Raw genomic sequence first — 22592 nt, 5'->3', positions numbered from 1 at the left:
TCTGTGCATAGACCCCCCCCAACAGTATAGACCCACTCTGTGCATAGACCCCCCCAACAGTATAGACCCACTCTGTGCACAGACCCCCCACTCTGTGCACAGACCCCCCACTCTGTGCACAGACCCCCCACTCTGTGCACAGACCCCCCACTCTGTGCACAGACCCCCCACTCTGTGCACAGACCCCCCACTCTGTGCACAGCCCCCCCACTCTGTGCACAGACCCCCCACTCTGTGCACAGACCCCCCACTCTGTATAACTGCCCAGTGCAGATCCCCCCTCAGTATAGCTCCCCCTTGCACATTTACAAATCTGATTGGTGCTTCAATTGCTTCAGGGCTCTGAAGCCAGCAGAGTACTGTGCAAATAAATTAAAGAAAAAAATAAAAATAAAAGCAGGACGACAGCCCTGTCTGGTGACCTGTCAAAGGCAGACGGCTGTCTTTCTCAATCACATACAGTAGGTGTTTGTGATATTGTGCTTTTAGCACGACAGCGTCGCGCTGATACTCGGCGACACGGTGCCGAGATCTCGCCGACATCTTGCACTCACTGGAATAGTGACAGCACATCCCAGCAAGCGCGTCATAGAAGCGACGGGAGATCCGACTTGGATTCCCGCCAATTCTACACGTGTGCGGCGTTTGTTATGAATCCTGAAGGGGAAGTCCCCGCCGGATTTGAAATAAAAATCCGGCATGGGTCCCCCCTCAGGAGCATACCGGGCCCTTAGGTCTGTTATGGGTTGTAAGGAGAGCCCCCCTACGCCGAAAAAACGGCGTAGGGGGTCCCCCTACAATCCATACCAGACCCGTATCCAAAGCACGCTACCCGGCCAGCCAGGAAGGGAGTGGGGACGAGCGAGCGCCCCCCCCCTCCTGAGCCGTACCAGGCTGCATGCCCTCAACATGGGGGGGTTGGGTGCTCTGGGGCAGGGGGGCGCACTGCGGCCCCCCCACCTCAGAGCACCCTGTCCCCATGTTGATGAGGACAGGGCCCCTTCCCGACAACCCTGGCCGTTGGTTGTCGGGGTATGCGGGCGGGAGGCTTATCGGAATCTGGGAGCCCCCTTTAATAAGGGGGCCCCCAGATACCGGCCCCCCACCCTAAGTGAATGAGTATGGGGTACATCGTACCCCTACCCATTCACCTGCAAGAAAAGTGGTAAAAACACAAATAAACCACACAGTGTATTAAAATATTTTATTTTTCTGCTCCGGAGGCCGCCCCCTGTCTTCTTTATTAGCTCTTTTACCAGGGGGGGCTTCTTCTTTGACGTCTTCGGGTGGGTGGGGGCCGCCGTCTGGTTCTCTTCCACCGCCGGGGGGGTGGCTTTTAAAAAAGCCCCCACCCCCCCGGCGGGTTTCCTCCGGCGTCTTCGGCGGGGCTCTTCTTCTTCCGCTATCCCGACGGGTCTTCTCCGCTATCCGGGGGGTCTCGCCGCTCTCCGCTGTTGACTCGTCGCACCCCGGTTCTTCGTCTTGCAGTCCGGTCCCTTCTTCCGTGCTGTACGTCTTCTTCCGCGCTGTGACGTCATGTTCTTCACTTCTCTTCTTCTCCCGATGTTGACTCGCCGGTCCTCCTCGCTGAAATGACGGATGCGCGCCTTGCATCGGACCTATATAGGCCTCACAGTCCCATCATGCTCTGTACCTACCCATGTGATACCTACCACATGGGTAGGTACAGAGCATGATGGGACTGTGAGGCCTATATAGGTCCGATGCAAGGCGCGCATCCGTCATTTCAGCGAGGAGGACCGGCGAGTCAACATCGGGAGAAGAAGAGAAGTGAAGAACATGACGTCACAGCGCGGAAGAAGACGTACAGCACGGAAGAAGGGACCGGACTGCGAGACGAAGAACCGGGGTGCGACGAGTCAACAGCGGAGAGCGGCGAGACCCCCCGGATAGCGGAGAAGACCCGTCGGGATAGCGGAAGAAGAAGAGCCCCGCCGAAGACGCCGGAGGAAACCCGCCGGGGGGGTGGGGGCTTTTTTAAAAGCCACCCCCCCGGCGGTGGAAGAGAACCAGACGGCGGCCCCCACCCACCCGAAGACGTCAAAGAAGAAGCCCCCCCTGGTAAAAGAGCTAATAAAGAAGACAGGGGGCGGCCTCCGGAGCAGAAAAATAAAATATTTTAATACACTGTGTGGTTTATTTGTGTTTTTACCACTTTTCTTGCAGGTGAATGGGTAGGGGTACGATGTACCCCATACTCATTCACTTAGGGTGGGGGGCCGGTATCTGGGGGCCCCCTTATTAAAGGGGGCTCCCAGATTCCGATAAGCCTCCCGCCCGCATACCCCGACAACCAACGGCCAGGGTTGTCGGGAAGGGGCCCTGTCCTCATCAACATGGGGACAGGGTGCTCTGAGGTGGGGGGGCCGCAGTGCGCCCCCCTGCCCCAGAGCACCCAACCCCCCCATGTTGAGGGCATGCAGCCTGGTACGGCTCAGGAGGGGGGGGGCGCTCGCTCGTCCCCACTCCCTTCCTGGCTGGCCGGGTAGCGTGCTTTGGATACGGGTCTGGTATGGATTGTAGGGGGACCCCCTACGCCGTTTTTTCGGCGTAGGGGGGCTCTCCTTACAACCCATAACAGACCTAAGGGCCCGGTATGCTCCTGAGGGGGGACCCATGCCGGATTTTTATTTCAAATCCGGCGGGGACTTCCCCCTCAGGATTCATAACAAACGCCGCACACGTGTAGAATTGGCGGGAATCCAAGTCGGATCTCCCGTCGCTTCTATGACGGCTCTGTCTCCATCGCGGCAAGCCAGCTCGGCGCTGGCTCCCGCGATGGGGCTCGTAGGTGCTCAATCTCGCCGAGAAAGAGAGCGAGATTGACACAAAATCGGGTTCACCTACTGTAGGACTCCGTAGAACACCACATGCTCCACATTGTATTCTATATTTTACAAATTAAGTCTAATATTCAGAGTGCAGCATGGGGTACCTTTATGGCAGGGGTGTCCAAACTTTTTTCAAAGAGGGCCAGGTTTGATGAAGTAAACATGCGTAAGGGCCTATCATTTTGCCTGACATTCTTTGAACCATTAAAATTTGGTCTAAGTGTGTTCGTTCGAGCAATAATACACCGCCTAACAAGAATTATCTTGCCTTTGTGGCTGTGTGTGGTGAAGCGATGAGCGTGTTATTTGGATATACCGTATTTATCGGCGTATAACACACACCTTCACTTTAGGAGGGAGGTTTTAGGGAAAAAAAATGTAAATAAAAAACTGAAGTAAAATAAGGTTCATTGCCCATGAATGCAGCCTAATCAGTGCCCATATGCAGCCTCTCCATTGCCATGAATGCAGCCTGATCTATGTCCATCTGCAGCCTTGGAGGGAAGGGGGGGGGGGGCAGGATGAGCACCAACAGGTTACATACAGGAGCCTCTTTAATACAATTTCTCCCGCCTCCTATGATACAGAAGAGTCCGTCCAATGGATCCCAGGAGACGGGACTTCCTATTACAGATGTCACTGAGTAAACAGGAGATTCTCCTGTATGTAATTTGACAGCACTCGTTCCCCCTCACCCTGTCCCCTCCGAGGCAGCGACGATAAATACAGTATATATCCAAATTACCAGGGGGGCCACATTAAACTGGAACGGGGGCCGAAATTGGCCCCTGGGCCGAACTTTGGACATGTCTGCTTTATGGTGTCCAGTGGACAACAGGTAGCTCTCTGCTATGCTCCAACATTCCACACCGAATAGAGATTTGATCCATAGAAAGCAGATTTGTCATAATTGTGTGACAGCTGAAAGGCTTAAAAACATTAATTCCAAAGAAAAACCTGATTGCTGGATTAGCCAATTAGTTTTACTTTGGAAAAAATGACATTAGCTTTATCTGTAATGTAAATACTTTGGGGGCTAAATATAAATGAACATCGAAATGTATGTAATTAAGGTAAGCATACCATTAATTAACACATCCTACCACATACGGAACATATTTTGCAGCTTGTCTGCCAATTTAATATATTTAAACTAGCACAATGATGGTAATAATATACTTATTTCTACAACATGTAATTTTAAATATTTCACACAGTTACACATACTGTAGCTGTGTGTTCAAATTATTGCTTATAAAAGGATTTCTTATTATGTTTACATGAGGCTAGAAATAAGTCAGCCGGTTTTGTAGTATTTGCATATGATTTGTAAGAGTATTTTTTCAAAGACAAGAGGTCCGGTAAAAAAAAAAAAAAAAATTTAAAGTCAGCAGCTACTAACACTGTAGCTGCTGACTTTTAATAAGGACACTTACCTGTCCTAGTCGCCAGCGATGTCGGCCCCCGCCGAGGCCGATCCCTCGATCCTGGCAGATCCAGGCGCCGCCATCCACAGTAAGGGAAACAGGCAGTGAAGCCGTGCAGGTTCACTGCCCATTTCCTACTGCGCATGCGCGAGTGAATGGGCCGGCTGCTTTCTGGGATACACACAGTTCCCAGAAGGCAGAGCGCCCCAATCACAAGAAGAAACCGAGTGTAGGAAGGAGAAGTAGATCCACCACGGAGGATGAAGATGAAGAGGCAGATTAAGGACTTCCGCCTAGCAACCGCTATTTCGGGTAAGTAAAACATTTTTTATTTTATTTTTTCATTTTTGGTGTAAACTTTTTTTTCAGGGTGGAACTCCAATTTAACCACTTCCATACCAGGCACTTACGCACCTTCCCGCCCAAGTTAATTTTCAGCTTTCAGCGCTGTCGCACTTTGAATGGCAATTGCGCGGTCATGCAACACTGTACCCAAACAAAATTGGCGTCCTTTTTCCCCACAAATAGAGCTTTCTTTTGGTGGCATTTCATCACCTCTGCGATTTTTTTTTTGCGCAACAACTAAGAAAAGACTGAAAATTTAGAAAAAAATTAAGTTTTAATTTTTTTCGGTTAATTTTTTTGTAAATAAGCAAGTTTTCTCTTTCAATTACGGGCACTGATGGGCGGCACTGATGTGCACTCATAGGCGGCACTGATGGGTACTCATAGGCGGCACAGATGGGCACTCATGGGCAGCACTTATGGGTGGCACTGATGGGTACTTATAGGTGGCACAGATGGGCACTGGGCATGGATGGACACTGTGGGGTGGCACTGATGTATCCATGTTGCCAGTGAGTGCCCATTTGTGGGCACTGATTGGCATCTTTTTTTACTGCCTTTTTTTTTATTGCCCCTTTTCTTTTGCCCTTCCCTGGTGGTCCAGTGTGGGCTTCCCTGGTGGTCCAGTGTGGCGATCCGAGGGGGGGCTGCGCTGATAAACAATCAGCGCGAATCAGCGCGGCGCGGCAGATCACCTGGTAAAGAGCCTCAGACTGACACCCCGCATCACCGATCGCCGCGCTGCACGCCCCCACGTCCATAGACGTCCAGTCAGGACTTCAGAACCACTTCCCGGACGTAAATCGCCTATGGACCGGGCGGGAAGTGGTTAAAGAAAATTTAGACCAATGTATTTGTGCCCACCACTCCTCTTGCGTTATGTATATATAAATAATGGAAACTATAGAAAAGAGAATGAGCACAAAGTTTGACTTAAAGTTGGGAAAAATTTGGAATTCTGACTGGTTTCTATGAACAAAAACTAGTAGCATCAGACTTTGTAGGGATGACTTCTTGGTTCTTATTTCGTAACTGCCTTTAAAATCGTTTTTCACTGAATAGCATAGCGAATTGATAAGCTATAATTGGCAACATGCAGAGGGGGGGTGACCACAATTTTTACTCCAGAGCTCAATGTATATACTGTAACATTTTAGTTATTGCACACAACGGGGGGAACAATATACAGTAAAACCTTGGTCTGCGATCATAATTCCTTCCAGAAACATGCTTGTAATCCAAAGCACTTGTATATCAAAGCTTTTTTTTTTTTTACAGCGTATAAAAGAGAAGAGAGGCGCCTCTAAGGCTCCATTCACACCTAGGCGTTTTCACGCCCGCCGCCCGCCGCTATTGCAGCCTGCAATACGCTGGAGGGGTGATTTAACATTGTCGGCTATGGAGATGGTTCACATCTCCACGCCGAACGCCGAAACGCCTGAAGCTCAAAACAAGTCCCTGACCCTTTTTTTTCAGGCGTCTTCGGCGTTCGGCCATATTACACAATGTGTAATCACCCCTCCAGCGAAAATCGCGGTAAAAAATGCCGCGTTTTGTCGCGGAAAATCGCGGTAAAAAAGGCCGCAATTTGTCGCGGCAAATCGCGGTAAAAAACGCTGCAAATCGCCTACGCCTAGGTGTGAATGCAGCCTAAGTGTAGCAATAAGTTGCTAAATGTTGTGCCTTCATTAAATGTAACCATATTGCTACACTAAGGCTCCATTCACACCTAGGCGTTTTCACGCCCAACGCGCGCTGCTATTGCAGCCTGCAATACGCTGGAGGGGTGATTTAACATTGTCGGCTATGGAGATGGTTCACGCCGAACGCCGAAACGCCTGAAGCTCAAAACAAGTCCCTGACCCTTTTTTTCAGGCGTCTTCGGCGTTCGGCCATATTACACAATGTGTAATCGCCCCTCCAGCGAAAATCGCGGTAAAAAACGCTGCGTTTTGTCGCTGAAAATCGCGGTAAAAAACGCCACAATTTGTTGCGGCAAATCACGGTAAAAAACGCCGCAAATCGCCTACTCCTAGGTGTGAATGCAGCCTAAGAGGCTCCCCTCTTCTTTTTTATACTCAGTTGTGACATGACGTTACTCTTATATCAAGACATCGCTTGTATATCAAGGCAAAATGTATTAAAACATTTTGCTTGTCTTGCAAAACGCTCTCAAACCAAGTTACTCTCAAACCAAGGTTTTACTGTATATAAAAATGGGCGTAGGTCCTAGCCTATCATCTATGATGCCTATAAACAAAAATGGGCCTGATATGTTCTATACGGTCAGCAGCTAGAAATACTTATAAGACAAATAGCAACATTGACCAAAGAATGATGACATAGCTAAATGAAAGTACAACAGCAAAGAAATACACCCTTGGGAATGAGTTCCATGAAGACAACTTACCAAAATCCATAAAATAGAGTAGCTATATAAACACTCATTCTAATCTGTTTTACACAGAATTTGCTTATATAATGGTAAGCAAAAATATTATCAAAGAGGGACTTTAGACAAAAAGAAAATATTTTCAAGAGGTTGAAAACACAACTTCCTATTCATAAAACCCTTTCTTAAGGCTGGATTCACACTTATGCGAATTGGATGCAGGTTATTCGCATAGCAGGAGATTGTGACCGACTCTCTATAAAGAAGGTTCACACATCTCCGCAGCAAATTGCACAGGAGCCCTGTGCGTCTTTTGGTCCTTTTCAGGTCCAAATTCAGCCCAAAATTTGTGCTGAAATTAGACCTGAAGCAGTGAATGGAGACTCACTGGACCCCTGCTGAGAGCTGCTGCGCTCTCAAGTGTGAACCCAGCCTAAAGCAGCATTAAACCCAAAAGCAAACATTATATTGCAGCTTACCAAATCTTTGGTCTGATGGCTGTATTAGTTTCCTTTTTTAGGCTTTCTTTCTTCTATTTTAATCTGGTAATCCAGCCAGCAAGTCTGTTTTTCACAGCACAAATGCTCCAGCAGAATGTTTCAGTTTACATAAAAGAGATTTGTTAAAAGTGGTTGTAAAGGCACAAGGTTTTTTACTTTCATGCATTCTATGCATGAAGGTAAAAAAATTCTGTGTGCAGTAGCCCCCCTAATACTTACCTGAGCCCCCTCTCGATCAAGTGATGTCCACGAGAGCCTTGCCTCTCCAGGGACTCACACTCCTGATTGGCTTTTGGCAGCAGCGGGGGCCATTGTCAATCACAACCAGTGAGCCAATCAGGAGATGGAGGGGTAGGTGCTGAGCTGCAGCTCTGTTTATGATGCATGCCTGTTTGGGTGCCCCCACAGCAAGCTGCATGAGAGAGGAGTGGGACCCGAGAAGTAGAGGATGCAAGGTGCTCTGTTCAAAATAATTGGCTTTAATATCAATTTAACACTGTCAGGGGCGATTAAAATGATCAGCTTTTATTTATTCACCAAAAACCTTGATCCCAAAAGGGGAAAAAACAGTTTGATGTAACTGATCTTGGCTTGGCTTTAATTTGTTAGTGTATCTAAATCTGCAAAAACATGTAATACTTTCCCCCCCCCCCCCAGACTGACAATGCTGCTGTCTGCTGTGCCTGTTATGCTCATTCCTCCAGAGTTATGTCTCATCAATACAAGAGGTGTGTTACTGGCCAAATCACCAAGTGAAAACAGAGAGAAAAGCCAAAGAAAAGTAAACGGATGAAGCCACAACATCTAATGATTGGAAAGCTGCAATAGAATACATTTTTGGTTTGGGGTTTAATGCCTCTTTATTAATGCAGACAGCACTTGGATCTACTTGTGTTCCTCCATGTTATTATGAATGCTGTACACTCAAAATGTATGTTGTAGTTCATTCCCTTATTAGTCATTAACTCTGCCTCCTTAGGGTCCTCTCACACTAACAGACTGATCAGGTCCACCTGTCAGTTTTTTTAGGGGGACCCAATTGGACAATCCATAGCTCTCTATGGAGTGGCGGATGTCAGCGGACACCCACCGTCATCTAAAATGATCTGCTGAAAATAGGTCTGTCTGGTTGGATCGGATTACAGTCGGATGGAAATGGACAGGCGTTTCCATCCGACAGCCCCATAGAGAACAGTGGGCTGTGTCCCCTGATGCAGAGCGGACACAGACCTGTCATCTGCCTGCAAAGGGGGGATCTGCTGGTGGACTCCATTAGTGTGAAAGGGCCCCTAAACATGCCTGACCTGGGCCCTAAAGCGGACAATAGACATTACAACTTGACTGTACTGTCTTTAAAATTTGTGTAGTGAAAAGGCTTAAAAGGAGAAGTATGGGTTTTCGTTTTTTTGGGGGGATTCATACTTACCTCGGTGGATGGAGCATCAGACCGATGCTCAATCTGTCCCCCAGCGTCTCTGCACTGAGAACCGAGCCACTGAACATCACCCATGGCTCGGTTCTCACTCCTCCCCGAGAGGAAAAAGGCCGACCGTCAGTCAGCCTCTTTCTTCTCTGCTTCTCAAAGCTCATTGGAGCGCTGAGCCCTGGAAGGGCGGGAAGAGGCTGTCCCAGCATTTCAGCGGCTCGCTGATACGCTGAGACTGCCATCAATCAGGGCAGCTGGCGGACCCCGACTTGGAAGTCGTGATGACGTGCTGCCCTGACTGATGGCTGTGACGTCAGCGGAGAGTTGACTTCAGATGGCTCTCCACTGAAAACGGGTCACAGAAGTGCAGAACGAATTGCACTCCTGTGACCCAGAGGAGAAGCCCAACCTAAAAAGCTCAGGCTGGACTTCTCCTTTAAAAAACATCAATACATGGAACTATGTATTGCATATGCACTGACAAGGAACAAATAGGAAAGTAAAAAAAAAAGGAGGGATACGCTTATCAGTCTGAAGCTGCACTTTAACTGTCCAATCACAGACAGTGGGCAACAAGATGACCAAGCTGCACTGTTTAAAGCTGAAGTTTAGCTAAAGAAAAACAACCTTATAATTTTAATCACCTACCTGTAATGAAGTATGTCCTATGTCAGGGGTGGCCAACCAGTGGCCCGGGGGCCACATGTGGCCCGCGGAGCCCTCTGTTGTGGCCCGCAAACCTTCTGCTCTGGAATAGTGGGTTGGCAAGCCCAGATCGCAGGTTTGCAGACCAGCCATACCACAGCATCAGTGTTGTGAATGAAGCTGGTGGTAGAGGAAGAAAGCGACTGTGGACCAGAGCCCCATAAGCTGATTTTTTTTTCTCTACGGTGCCGGCTTTGCCACAAGGGAAGTTTATAACAAAGTTCAGCTAACCCGCACGATAGACACAGGTGCACTATGCTGCACCCACGGTGTGGGTAGACCGCAGAACATCGGTGTTGTGAATGAAGCTGGTGGTAGAGGAAGAAAGGGGCTGTGGACCAGAGCTCCATAAACCGATGCGTCCTCTACAGGGCCAGCTTTGCCACAGGGGGAGTCTATAGCAAAGTTCAGCTAACCCGCAGGATAGACACAGGAGCACTACGCTGCACTCACGGTGTGGGTAGAACGCAGTCTTAGGCCCTTTTCACACGATCAGCCCGACCAAATGGGACCCTCAATTCACCTCTACAGAGTGACAGATGTCCATTTACGCCCACCTACCTCCAATCCAAAAAACAAATGGAAATTTGTATCCTTCCATCTGGGCAGATCGGAGGGCCTATAGAGTAGCCATGACCCGTCATCCACCCACTCTGCTCTTTGTGGCCTGCAACTGGTTACCAAGTTGCTTAAGTGGCCCTCGCTATTCAAAAGGTTGGGCACCCCTGTCCTATGTAGTGCAGGCAGCTGAATCCTGTAGAAATCTTCACTACAGAGATGCCTGTCCTCTTCCTGTCTCAGGACTTTGTGCACTGCAGTGGTTAACAGTTGTGAATCTTCATGCAGACCATCTTTGCAAATTGGAGATAATCCTGTGACTGATAAGACTCTCCTCCATTCACAGATCATGTTACAAGCAGTGTAATATGTGAAAGAACTCTTCCCAATGGAGGAAGTGTCTGTACTGCTGTTCTGCTTGAAGACGCCAAGCTTTTAACCCCTGCAGCAATGGAAATTCAGGAACAGGAAGAGGACAGGCATCCCTGAGGTTTCTCCAGGATCCATCTGCTTGCAGAATGTGAGACATATACTTCATTATAGGAAAGTGATTGAAGTAAAGCTGTTTTTTCCAGCTTAGGGTGCACTAGAGAAAGACAGGTCACCAATGTGGCTTTGAAGTCTGTAAATCTGAGCTGAATAAAGAAAAATACAAAACAGCTCATATATATTTAAATTGTTTGTACCGCTGTTTCTTGGTTCAGTTTGAACTGAAGTTCCAGATGGTTATAGAATACGATAGGAATGAGTATTTATGATTATAGATGACTGAAACCAGCATAGATTAAAAATCAGTATACCGGTTATTCAGTGAAAATTTAAGACGACTAAATGGCGAAAAATCTCTGCAAAAATGAATTGTTGGGCAGATCGAATGTGGACACTGCAGTTCACCAGGGAACATTGGGCTCTCCATGGAAACATGGACACATCTACAAAGCACTTTAAAAAGGCAGTTCAAGCAAAAGGCCTCACTCTTAACTTTGGCAGAGATACAGTGGGACTTTACACGCCATAATAGCTTGTTTTGTTTTTCCTTTTTGCTTGCGATGTTAATGGCAAGGGTTAAGCATTTGCTGGTTTCTAAGCTCAGCCAATGACCTACACAGCTTCTTGAAAGCAACACAGAAAACCAAGAACAATGAAATAAAGACATCCAATGCTTAAAAGCAGGGCGCTAGTTCAAAATAAGGGGCTTGTGATATCACTGAATGTAGCCAATTAACAATTTTTTTTTTAGCTTAATAGAATAAGGAAGTTAAAACCCCTGACAGGGTATTTTTTGCTGTCTGTTTTATTGGGGAGAATTCCATTTCTTCCTGTCCTTGAGACCCAAATGGAAATCTCCACAAAGTGAGGGGAATTTGTCTATTGGACAGTTGTCACTGGAACATGTGTCCCAATTCGATCATTAACTTGGGTCCTTGCTCAGATGACTACTCTAAAAGTTTGTATTTCTTTCATTTCTGTCTTGGTAGCTGTAACGGAATGGCCCGTGATACCTAGAGACTTTTGAAGGATGCGGGGTACTCCTGTGCCAACTTCACTAATGACTCTTATGTTTAGGGTCATCCTATGTCCAATAGGGGCATAGGATGAATGAGAAATATCTCGGATTACATGAGATGGGACAGTAACGATAATTCATGTATTGCAGGATACCTTTAAATATTACAAGTTGTTAATTCTGACCACAACAGGTCAATAGGAGAGTGTCTCCTTCAATGTGGAACATAGATTGTTGAGGTGCTAATTAAGTCTGCTACTGTTAAGATGTTAATCGCCTCCAGCTACCTGGCTGTAGTGAGGAAAGCTTGCTGTGATTGCATTCTATTGTCTATTGTGTTAATTAAGCCTGGCTCCTAAGATATTTCATGGTGTTATGTTAACTAACCCTGTATTGTGTGAAAGTTCTATTGATGCTAATATGTGTTGTGAGTTAACACACTCTAAAAGTCATGATGTCTGCCATGTCAGCTATAGTAATTGACTCATGTAGATTCGGTGCCAGAAAGTCTGACTTACATCTAAAGGAATGTGTATTGAAGTTCCTTGTGTCATGTTGTGGGTGGAGTTGAGTCATTGTCCATATTTGGTTGCTAACTGTATAAGAGGAGCTGAGTTTACCATTAAAGTATTCATTCATTTGGAACCAGAGAACAGAGCTTGTGTCTCGTTATTCTGGGAAAATCCATATGGATCGTGTCTGCTGGATTGTGGAGTGTCAGATACGCTGTCTTGGGTTGGTGGAATGGAATAGGGGCGTTAACCCCTGACCGTTACAGTAGCAATGGCCACCAGGACTAATCAAGAGTGTGAAGCTCCTTGATATGGACACAGACTGCAATAAAAAAAAATATACCCTCAACCACACCATCTTAAACTAGAAACAAACCTGATAATTCAATTATAGTATTGTAGGCCATTGCTTGCAACACAAACCCCCCAAAAAAGGGTGTTGATTCCTCATTTTTACATATACGTGATTCATCTATTTAAAGTTTCTAGGTCAATATCAGTCCTCCAAGGTATGTAAAACAAAGCCATGAGGCTATATAGGGCCAATTATGTCACTAGCATTCCCGCACCTTTATGTACATGTAGCTGCACAGCAGAGAATGTCCTGGCCATAGTTGATTGGGTGGCATAGTCTTAACCAAATTTTGGACCAACCCAAGCTCATCCTTACTCAGGAATATAACAGCACACCTTTATTTGTTAAGTGAGGTAAGACTAGAACATTGTTTTTTTGCTATGGTGCTGTGGGAGATTTCACTTTACTTACTGTTGTTAGAGAATAGACAAGGAGGATAAATCTCCCAGTTAAGAACACAGTAATAAAAGTATCACTTTGGATTATAACACTGTGGGGGGCGGCCTCTTTATGATCTCTCCATTCAGTCCCCAGTAGTCTTAACCGCAGCAGAATGGCACGGCAGGGTGAAACAACGTTACCTTGCGTCGCTTTGACTAGGGGCGAGCAAAGTTGATGTGAGTGCCCGGCGGGCGTGATGACTGGCGGGCACCCGCGATCACTTGTGACAGAGAGAACCGTGATCTGTGTGTGTAAACACACAGATCCTGGTTTTCTCAGGGGAGAGGAGAATGATCGTGGGTTCATACCGAGTATTAACACCGACCTCTCTCTCCTCCTCCTAAGTCCCACCCCCCCACAGATAGAACACACCTAGGGAACACACTTAACCCCTTGATCGCCGCCTAGTGTTAACCCCTTTCCTGCCAGTGACATTTATACACTAATAAGTGCATTTTTATAGCACTGATCGCTGTATAATTGTGACTGGTCCCAAAAATGTGTCAAAAGCGTCCCATGTGTCCGCCGCAATTTCACAGTCCCGATAAAAATAAAAAAAAAACGCTCATCACCGTCATTACTAATAAAAAAATCGAATAATAAACATGCCATGAATCTATCCCCTATCAAAAGTAGACGCTATAACTTTTGCGCAAACCAATCAATATAGGAATATTGTGATTTTTTTTTTACCAAAAATATGAAGAAGAATACATATCGGCCTAAACTTACATTATAATTAAAAGTAGAAGATATTGTTTTTTTTCAAAATTGTCGCTCTTCTTTTGTTTATAGCGCAAAAAATAAAAACCGCAGAGGTGATCAAATACCACCAAAGGAAAGCTCTATTTGTGGGGAAAAACAGGACATCAATTGTGTTTGGGTGCAGCATCGCACGACTGCACAATTGTCAGTTAAAGCGACGCAGTGCCGTATCGCAAAAAATGGCCTGGTCATTGAGCAGCCAAATCTTCCAGGGCTGAAGTGGTTGAAGATTGTTGATTTGGGAACAGCTGCCACTACACAACAATTACACCCAAACCACAAGGTGGGGATGCAAAAAGCTTTGGCGACACACATCCATCCATCCCTTTATGAAACATAAACCCAATAGAAAAACTAAACCTTCATTTTTCTGAAGTTGCACTTCACATATCAATCATTCCACAATGTTAGCATCCCTTACAAATTTCAACTAGGGCAGCCTGGTTCCCCTAAAAGCAGGATCACATGTTAAAGGCCAGCTTAATCTTTTTTTTCCCCCGAATTCCAGCTTCCCTATAAACCAATATACCACTGAGTTACCTCCAGTTTCTCCTATAGAAATCCCTCCATGACTTCCAGATATACATCCTTTCGGATGTGAAACTGGTTAGTGGACTAGGGAAGTAGTTCAGCAGCTAAACTCATAAATACACACCCTGCACCTGCTCCCCCCCTCCAGGAGATTGCCCTTCTCCATCTCTGCAGTTACTTGCAATCAGTGTCAGTAAGCACTGTTCTCCCTGAATACACAGCCAGAGTCTTCCTTTGCTGATTGATTGTTTTGTACCGTACCTTTTTTTTTTGCATAAATCATTCATTTGACAGTGTGTGCAGGAGCTGAGCGATCACATAACAGCCTATGAGGAGCAGAGCTGTAATATTATTTTGTGTGTCCCTGGAAGTCTGTAAAACTCACCATACAATCTGATTGTACAATCTCTTTTAGATCTACCATCAACTATGTAGTGCAAGGGCCTGCCTGATTGGATACAGAGTGAAAGGATAGATGAGTGTGTCCTCCTATTTAACAGTTTTGGTAAATCTAAAGGATATTATACAAAATGATTGTACAATTTTTGGACAGTGTATTGCCACCTTTATACACTTAAAATGAACTTGTTGCGCTTTCTATGCCATTAATTGTTAATGGCATCCCAAGCACAGAAGCAAACACCCATTTTGCTGTGTAAAAAGAAAAAAATGCGAGACAAACGCAGAACAACACACAGTAAAGAACACGCAAACCGCAACATGCCAAAGTATATCCTACATATGCAGTAAAGCATTGAACACTTTTAATAAATTGTAGGAGCTAAACCAGGGGTGCCCAACCACATGTGGCCCGCGGAGCCCTCTGATGTGGCCCGCGACCTCGTGCTCTGGGATGGAATAGAATACTGTTATTAAAAGTCAATTTATTACTAAAATCACAGTGTATATATGGGCATATCTGTTATGCAGTGGTTACTGAATGAACGAATGAATGAATGAAAACTTATATAGTGCAACACATGCGAACTTAATCGCCTCTGGGCTGCTTTCAAATGAATCCGCAGATGCAGAGCAGTGCTGGTTACCTGCACAGGGCCATAGACTTCTGTTATTACTTGCGAGTTTGGTGAGCTTTCTGAAAGTGCACCAAAATTGCAGAATATAATAGAAGTCTATTGCAAAGTGCAGAAAAGCCAAAAGGTACCCTCCATTTACCTCTAAGGAGTGTCAGATGTAAACCGACTTGGGTCCTACCTCTTATCCGATCCGGATGCGTCTGCAGAGCAGACATGGACCTGCCATCCGCCCGCTCTGCTCATTGTGGCCCACGACCAGTTACCAAGTCGCTTAAGTGGCCCTCGCGCTTCCAAAGGTTGGGCACCCCTGACCTAAAGGCTTCCTTCTTGTTTACACTTATATTAGAAATGCTACTACATGGAACATTGCGTTATTAAAAATACTGTATGCACTTTATTTTTATTTTTAGGCAGCCCATTCAAATGAATAGTCTGCTGCAACCCACTGCAACATTATCAATCCAGCCTTAGTAATAATTTTAGTACGTCTCATGGCTGGGGGCTGACAATTCTAATAAAATGGCATATGCCAAAAGGGTGTTTGGTAAACAGATGGAGGAATACATGACTATAGCAAGTGCAAACCTGGTTTCAAGTCACTAAGGAATTGTTTGGTTTACACTGCCCTCTAGAGTATAAAAAGTAATATAAGCGTCTTTGGTTAAAAACGTGAAGCATCCTCTTCCCTACATTATTAAAATTGTGTGCTACTTATGTTTGTTCTTTAGGCTTATTGAACTTTTTTTTGAGCTAGCAGGAGCTTTTGTTCAGATTTTGGACTCTTCGGCCTAAAGGATGCCCCATGGACACAAGAGACACCTGTGGCTGCTTCCTTGAAGAATTTTGATGGAGACTTTGGTGCAGTCATATTAAAACACACTAAAAGACTTTTCTCTACCAACATGTAAAAATTGACTGGCAAAGAGAGGTCTTGTACAATCGGGAAAATATTTTTTTTTTTTTAGGAAAAAGAATGATCTACTCAAATGTGTACACTTCTTACCTATCTCATGTCTATTGCTACCACCCAACCCGACTATCTGGCTGCTGCAAACTAAGGAGGTTAGAACACAACCTTGACCTTGGTTTTAGCCCCATAAGGTAAGTAAGCAGCGTTGCCAGTGTTGGTCATCTCCCCGTTTTACATATATTTGTGCCTCCACCATAACATCTTGTGGGCAGTCATCTCTTGCATTCATGTTTGACTGACCTAAAGTTTATAAATGGCTTTCAATTGAAAGTTCTACCTACAGCACTACAATCTCTGCAGAACTTCTCCTGTTTCACGCCAATCGAAAGAATCATCCCGCAACAACATGGACGCCCCCACCCATTCTGGGTAAAACCATCACCCCTAGCACCAATGTCAAAAGTCTTGGAGTCATTTTTGACACCTACATGACAATGGATGCACAAATAGGGTCAGTAGTCAGCGGATCCCATCATCTGCTGCGCCTACTATGCAGACTCACTCCATTTATCCCAAAAGAAGACATTGCAGTCGTGGTGGGAACAATTATCAACTCCAGACTTGACTATGCAAATGCCCTCCATCTCGGACTCCCAAAATACCAAATCACTCGTCTGCAAGTCGTTCAAAATACGGCCGCTAGACTGGTGACTGGAAAAAAACCATGGGAATCAATCTCACCTTCACTGAGATCCCTTCATTGGTTGCCAGTAAAAGACAGAATCACTTTCAAGGCACTCTGTCCAACGCATAAGTGTGTTCAAGGAAATATCTATGTGAAAAACTAAAAGCTCACAACCCCAATCGCATTCTGCGATCCACCAATCAAAATCTACTCCATATACCCAAAGCCAGATACAAGTCCAAAGGAGAACGAAGATTTGCAGTCCAAGGACCTAGACTATGGAACGCTCTTCCAACCAGCATCCGATTGGAGGTGAACTACTTGGCCTTCAGAAGAAAAATCAAAACCCATCTCTTCTGAGGGCAAAAAGTTTACCCAGGGAATGGATACTAAGCGCCCAGAGGCGATTCAGTTCGCATGTGTTGCGCTATATAAGTTTCTCACTCACTCGCATATGGCCACACCCAAGGGTAAGAGATGGGTTGGACCTGGGAACTTTTCATATTTAAAAAGAAATGACTTTACACTGACATTTCATAATTTCTGATGCCTGTTTGGGGCTATCACTCTATTCTATCCCTTCACCATCAATAGTTCAATCCAATCACTGCTCAGAGAATAGCAAACCTCTTATATTAACAGTAAATGAAAAAGTTAATTTCTGTTATCAGACAGGACAATTGCATACCAGAATCAATGTCAATATCACCTGTAACTAAAACATTTGGAAACTTATATACATGTCCGTAAGTATTTTTTTGAGCAAACACAGAAAAAATGTATGAAAGAAAAAAAAAAAGAATTGACATTATTTCAATTACTCTGTGCTTTAACAATGATCAACGTAAACCATGTTATTTTATATTGTACAATACATGTACTACATCCACATGATTTGATGTCAACTCAATACAGGTTTGATAAAAAAAAAATGTATGCTACAGGAATTCGGTTACACCCACCTTACCACTGATGTCATTAATTGCTATATGAACAAAGATAGATGCCTCTTCCATACCTTCTAGGTACACGTGTCGATATCCTACGGGAGGAAAGTACAAGGAAGATTAATGGTCAGTTTCCACTAATAGGTGTATGCATTACATATAGAGGGCCATTGATCTTCCATGTTGCTACAAGCAAAACACTATGAAGTACAATGGCCAGGACGAGGTCCTTAAAAAAGAAGAAAAATGGAGGGTTAGACCATTTTAAGCTTGGATGCAAACCAAGTTATGTGGCCCATAGATGTGCAACTCCATCTCTAAAATTTCTAATAACAGAATTATGGGAAATACTGGTACAACAACTTTATCGTCCTGCGTGATAGTCAGGATTATTTATTACCAGCTTCATTTATCTCATAACAGAAAAGATTATACATTTAGGTCTAAGATGTTTGCAACACTGGATCAAAAGCTCGCTATTATTTGAACATCAATTGAAACACACTAGAATAACTAAGGGGTTTATTGCCTCTTTTATTGCCTACCTGCCCTCCTCTGTAGGAAAAAGTAAAGTATAAACCAACAGGCTCTTATGCCTCGTACACACGATCAGTTTTCCTGACAGGAAAAGTGCGATGCAAGGTTTTTTGTCAGGAAAACCGACCGTGTGTACTCTCCATCACACTTTTTCTGTCAGTTTTCCTGCCTAGAAAAGATTGAGAGCAGGATCTCAATTTTCATGACAGGAAAAATTCCTATTGCGAATCGCATTCGTCTGTATGCAATTACAACGCGCATAAAACGCACGGCCCCTGATCCCGACGCGCACCCGCGATCGCTCGTTACAGAGCGAGAACCGGGAGCTGTGTGTGTAAAGAGGTCATGTCAGAGGGAGAAATTACCTATCGTCTGTTCATACAATGTATGAACAGCGATTTGTCATTTCCCCATGTCAGTCCAATCCCCCCTTCAGTTAGAAAACACCCAGGGAACATGATGAACCCCTTCCTTGCCCCCTAGTGTTAACCCCTTCACTGCCAGTGGTATTTTTATAGTAATCAATGCATTTTTATAGCACTGATCGCTATAAAAATGCCAATGGTCCCAAAAATGTGTCAAAAGTGTCCGCCATAATGTCGCAGTACCGATAAAAATCGCTGATCGCCGCCATTACTAGTAAAAAAAAAATATTAATAAAAATGCCATAAAACTATCCCCTATTTTGGGGGGATACACACACAGCTCCCAGTCCCCACTCTGTAACGAGCGATCGCGGGTGCCCGGCAGTGATCGCGACCGCTGGGCGCGGGAGTCAGGAGCGCACCCCTAGTGACTGCTTCGAGAGCTGACGTTATACTACGTGCTCTCGCACAGGAGAGCTGACCTGCCGCCGTAGAACTGCGGTGGCTGGCCAGCATGTAGTTAAAGGGGTTGTAAAGGTAAAAAAGTTTTCCCTAAATAGCTTTTTTTACCTTAGTGCAGTCCTCCTTCACTTACCTCATCCTTCCATTTTTGCTTTTAAATGTCCTTATTTCTTCTTAGAAATCCTCACTTCCTGTTCTTCTGTCTGTAACTACACACAGTAATACGAGGATTTCTCCCTGGTTTGGAGAAAGCCTCTTGAGGGGGCAAGCAGGAGTGTCAGGACACTCTCTACTTTGCAGATAGAGAAAGGAGCTGTGTGTTAGTAGGCGTCCTGACACTTCTGCTCGCCCCCTCAAGAGGCTTTCTCCACACCAGGAGAAAGCCTTGCATTACTGTGTGAAGTTACAGACAGAAGAACAGGAAGTGAAGATTTCTCAGAAGAAATAAGGACATTTAAAAGCAAAATCGAAGGATGAGGTAAGTGAAGTGAAGTAAAGGAAGCTATTTAGGAAAAAAAAAAATTACCTTTACAACCCCTTTAAGTTCACCTTTTTCTAAATTCCAGCCCCTCTGTACCAATATAGCATTAATGTACTTCTTTTGAAAAAATAAAAAAGCTTTCCATTTATTCTATAAACGCTTACCTCTCTCTCTTCATGGCTGTTTAAAAAAAACACTGCTCAATTACTTCTGCCTTACTTCCTGGACAGACTTTAGGGCATGACACAGGAAGGCGTTGACCAGCTGATCTTATAAGCGCACACCCTGCATCATCAACCCAAAGCTGGTCAACTCCTTCCTGTGTTAGGACCTAAAGTCTGTCCAGGAAGTAAGGCAGAAGTAATGGAGCAGTGTTTTTAAACAGCTATGAAGAGAGTGAGGTAAGCATGTGTAGAATAAATTTCCATTTCTTGTTGCATGTTCAGAGCATACAAGGATTGTTTACTTTTTGCTCTTTCCAAATACTAATAAAAACAATTGAAACAGGATTCTCAGTATATTAATAAACGTCATTGAGTATGGGTATGCATCTGACTGATAGGCGATAGGAGGAGAGGGGAGTTCTCATAGGATTGTTCTCCGTACAGAGAGACCTGCATCTTGGCTTGGAGTTCCTATAGGTAATGTACTGCATAGAATGAAGCACCTACATGAGGCATCAGAAATGAATAGGACAGAGGAGATGCAGGTCTGCAAGCAGTGAATACTGCTTACTGACCCGGAGGATAGACAGCAGGGGGACATGTGTCTTGGTCCCCATTTGTCACATGTGCTCCTCTCCTGCCCTGTCTGACTCAGTGTGACAGTTCATCTGTCAGCAGTACAGCACCTGTCTCGATCCTGAATGTTCCAGTGAACAGAGCACTGATGTCTGAAGTCACTTGGGAAGCAGACCAGGACCTTGCATAAATTTCATGCCTGGTCAGCAGACACCGGACTGTCCTGGACATTTTAGCTCTGCATTGACCCAGGAGTGGACAGAATCGTAAAACAACCGTGAGCAAGTAATGACTTTTTTCTTTAAAAACCCTATTCAATATGAAATACTGCAGAAAAACGTACCTGGCATCATGCTGGTGAATGAAATCGTTCTCTGCCCAATAAAGTCCCGTCCAATCGGATCGTGATCCCACACCAAGAATCGTATTAGAGAGACCTCTGGCATGTGTATAGTAAACACCAATGTTTCCTCCCACATTGGGTTAAAACCTACAAGTTAATGACATGTTCACATATTAGCTTTAAAATATGTCTTCATCATCTTATGTATATAAAGCAATGGTTCCAAAACTGTCAGGTTACACGCGCCAACCATGAATAATGGGGTCAGAATTATTACTCTCACTCCGGTGTGCATGGCGATACGCAACATGTGTCACGGAATGAACGTTTTCATGCATGGGCGCATTTATGTTCGTACTTGTGCATGGGCTCCAAACTTTTTCTGGCAGGATTTACTGTATATACTCGAATATAAGCACATTTCAGCACATTTTTTTGTGCTGAAAATGCCCCCCCCCCCTCGGCTTTTTGTGCCTGATCTTCCAAACTTTGGGGACCTGGTACTGGCCGGCCATAGGACTCCTGGACCCCAATCTTGGCACACATATAGCCCGATTCTTCATCTACATGGGTGCAAAGTTTGTTGTCCGGGGAGCACCGATTTTTCAAACCTGGGCGCCCCTTTTATAGACTCCCATGTTAAACGGTAATTTCTCCGGTGTATTTGGGGACTCGCCGGTCATAGGTCCCCTGGATCCGGAACTTGGCACACATGTAGCCCCATTTCTCCTCTACAACTGTGCAAAGTTTGTTGTCTGGTGGACCTACGGCTGGGGAGCACCGATTTTTCAAACCCGGGCACCCTTTCCATAGACTCCCATGTTAAACGTCAGTCTAGTCATGGACACAGTGAGGCATGGGCAATTCTTTCTTTTTTTCTTTTTTTGAGGGGTAGGGGGTGGACGGTGTCTGTGTTTTTTATTTTAATTTTTATTTTATTTTTTTGAAAAAAATATTATTTACTGCAAACATTTTTTTTTTTAATCAGCCCCGTTGGGGGGCTTGGGTAAGATATCAGGGGTCTTAACACACACCTGATATCTTCCCCTTTGAGAGAGAAAGAGGATAGAGATTCCCCAGTCCCTTTCTCTCCAGCCTAAGCTGCACTGAAAAAGAACGGAGGGGGACACGGAGGAAGAACGGAGGGGGACAGAAGAACGCAGGGGGCATGGAGGGGGACGCGGAGAGGGACTGGAGGAGGATGCAGGGACAGTCGTGTGGGGGGGAGTTACAAGCACCGATCACAGCTCTATAGATTTCACTAAAGTAGCTGAAAGCCGTGAGGGGAGAAGCTTGAAACTCCCCAATGCACCGTTCACGCCGACTGTCCAGGTATCGGGTGAAGCTTTGCGAGCATTTGCCCGAGTACAAGTACTCGGGCAAATGCTCGGTATCAGTGCCGATACCGATACTAGTATTGGGACAACCCTAGTTTTTACTGCTGTCTGTGTACCCATTAGGATTATCCAATTGTCTATTTGTCCTTGGAATCATTGTCATCGGAACTTAAAGTAAAAGAAAATCTAACATTTTGATTTATTACCAGAACAGGAAGAGAGGAAATCTTTTGGTCAGCGCATTTGTTTGGCAACAACTACCTAAGAGGTCAATTCCCTTTGGAGAGATTTCCTCTCCTCTTCTTTTGTGTCCACAGGACAGACAATTAAGGAAAGTCTCCCCAATAAGAAGCAGATGACCAATAAACCTGACAGGGCTCAATCCAAAAAAGTTTTGGCTTTAGATATATTTTAAATATGACAGAGCATAAT

At 45.1% G+C, this 22592-nt stretch overlaps 1 protein-coding gene across 8 annotated transcripts in view; it reads right to left on the bottom strand.

The window, feature by feature from the left end:
• The window catches only part of PLCH2 (phospholipase C eta 2), a 924207-nt gene that overhangs the window by 36761 nt on the left and 864854 nt on the right, over positions 1 to 22592 (bottom strand). For all 8 annotated transcript variants that reach the window (XM_040325910.1, XM_040325911.1, XM_040325912.1 and 5 more), the window contains 2 exons: positions 20824 to 20970; positions 17911 to 17990 (listed from right to left, as the gene is read on the bottom strand). In XM_040325910.1, the coding sequence (XP_040181844.1) occupies positions 17911 to 17990; positions 20824 to 20970 (227 nt within the window). The remainder of the gene's footprint in view (positions 1 to 17910; positions 17991 to 20823; positions 20971 to 22592) is intronic.

This window comes from Rana temporaria, chromosome 10 (assembly GCF_905171775.1).
Source record: "Rana temporaria chromosome 10, aRanTem1.1, whole genome shotgun sequence".
Taxonomy (NCBI): Eukaryota; Metazoa; Chordata; class Amphibia; order Anura; family Ranidae; genus Rana; species Rana temporaria.
Note: the sequence above shows the minus strand (reverse complement) of the source record. Positions and strands in the feature narration are given on the sequence as shown.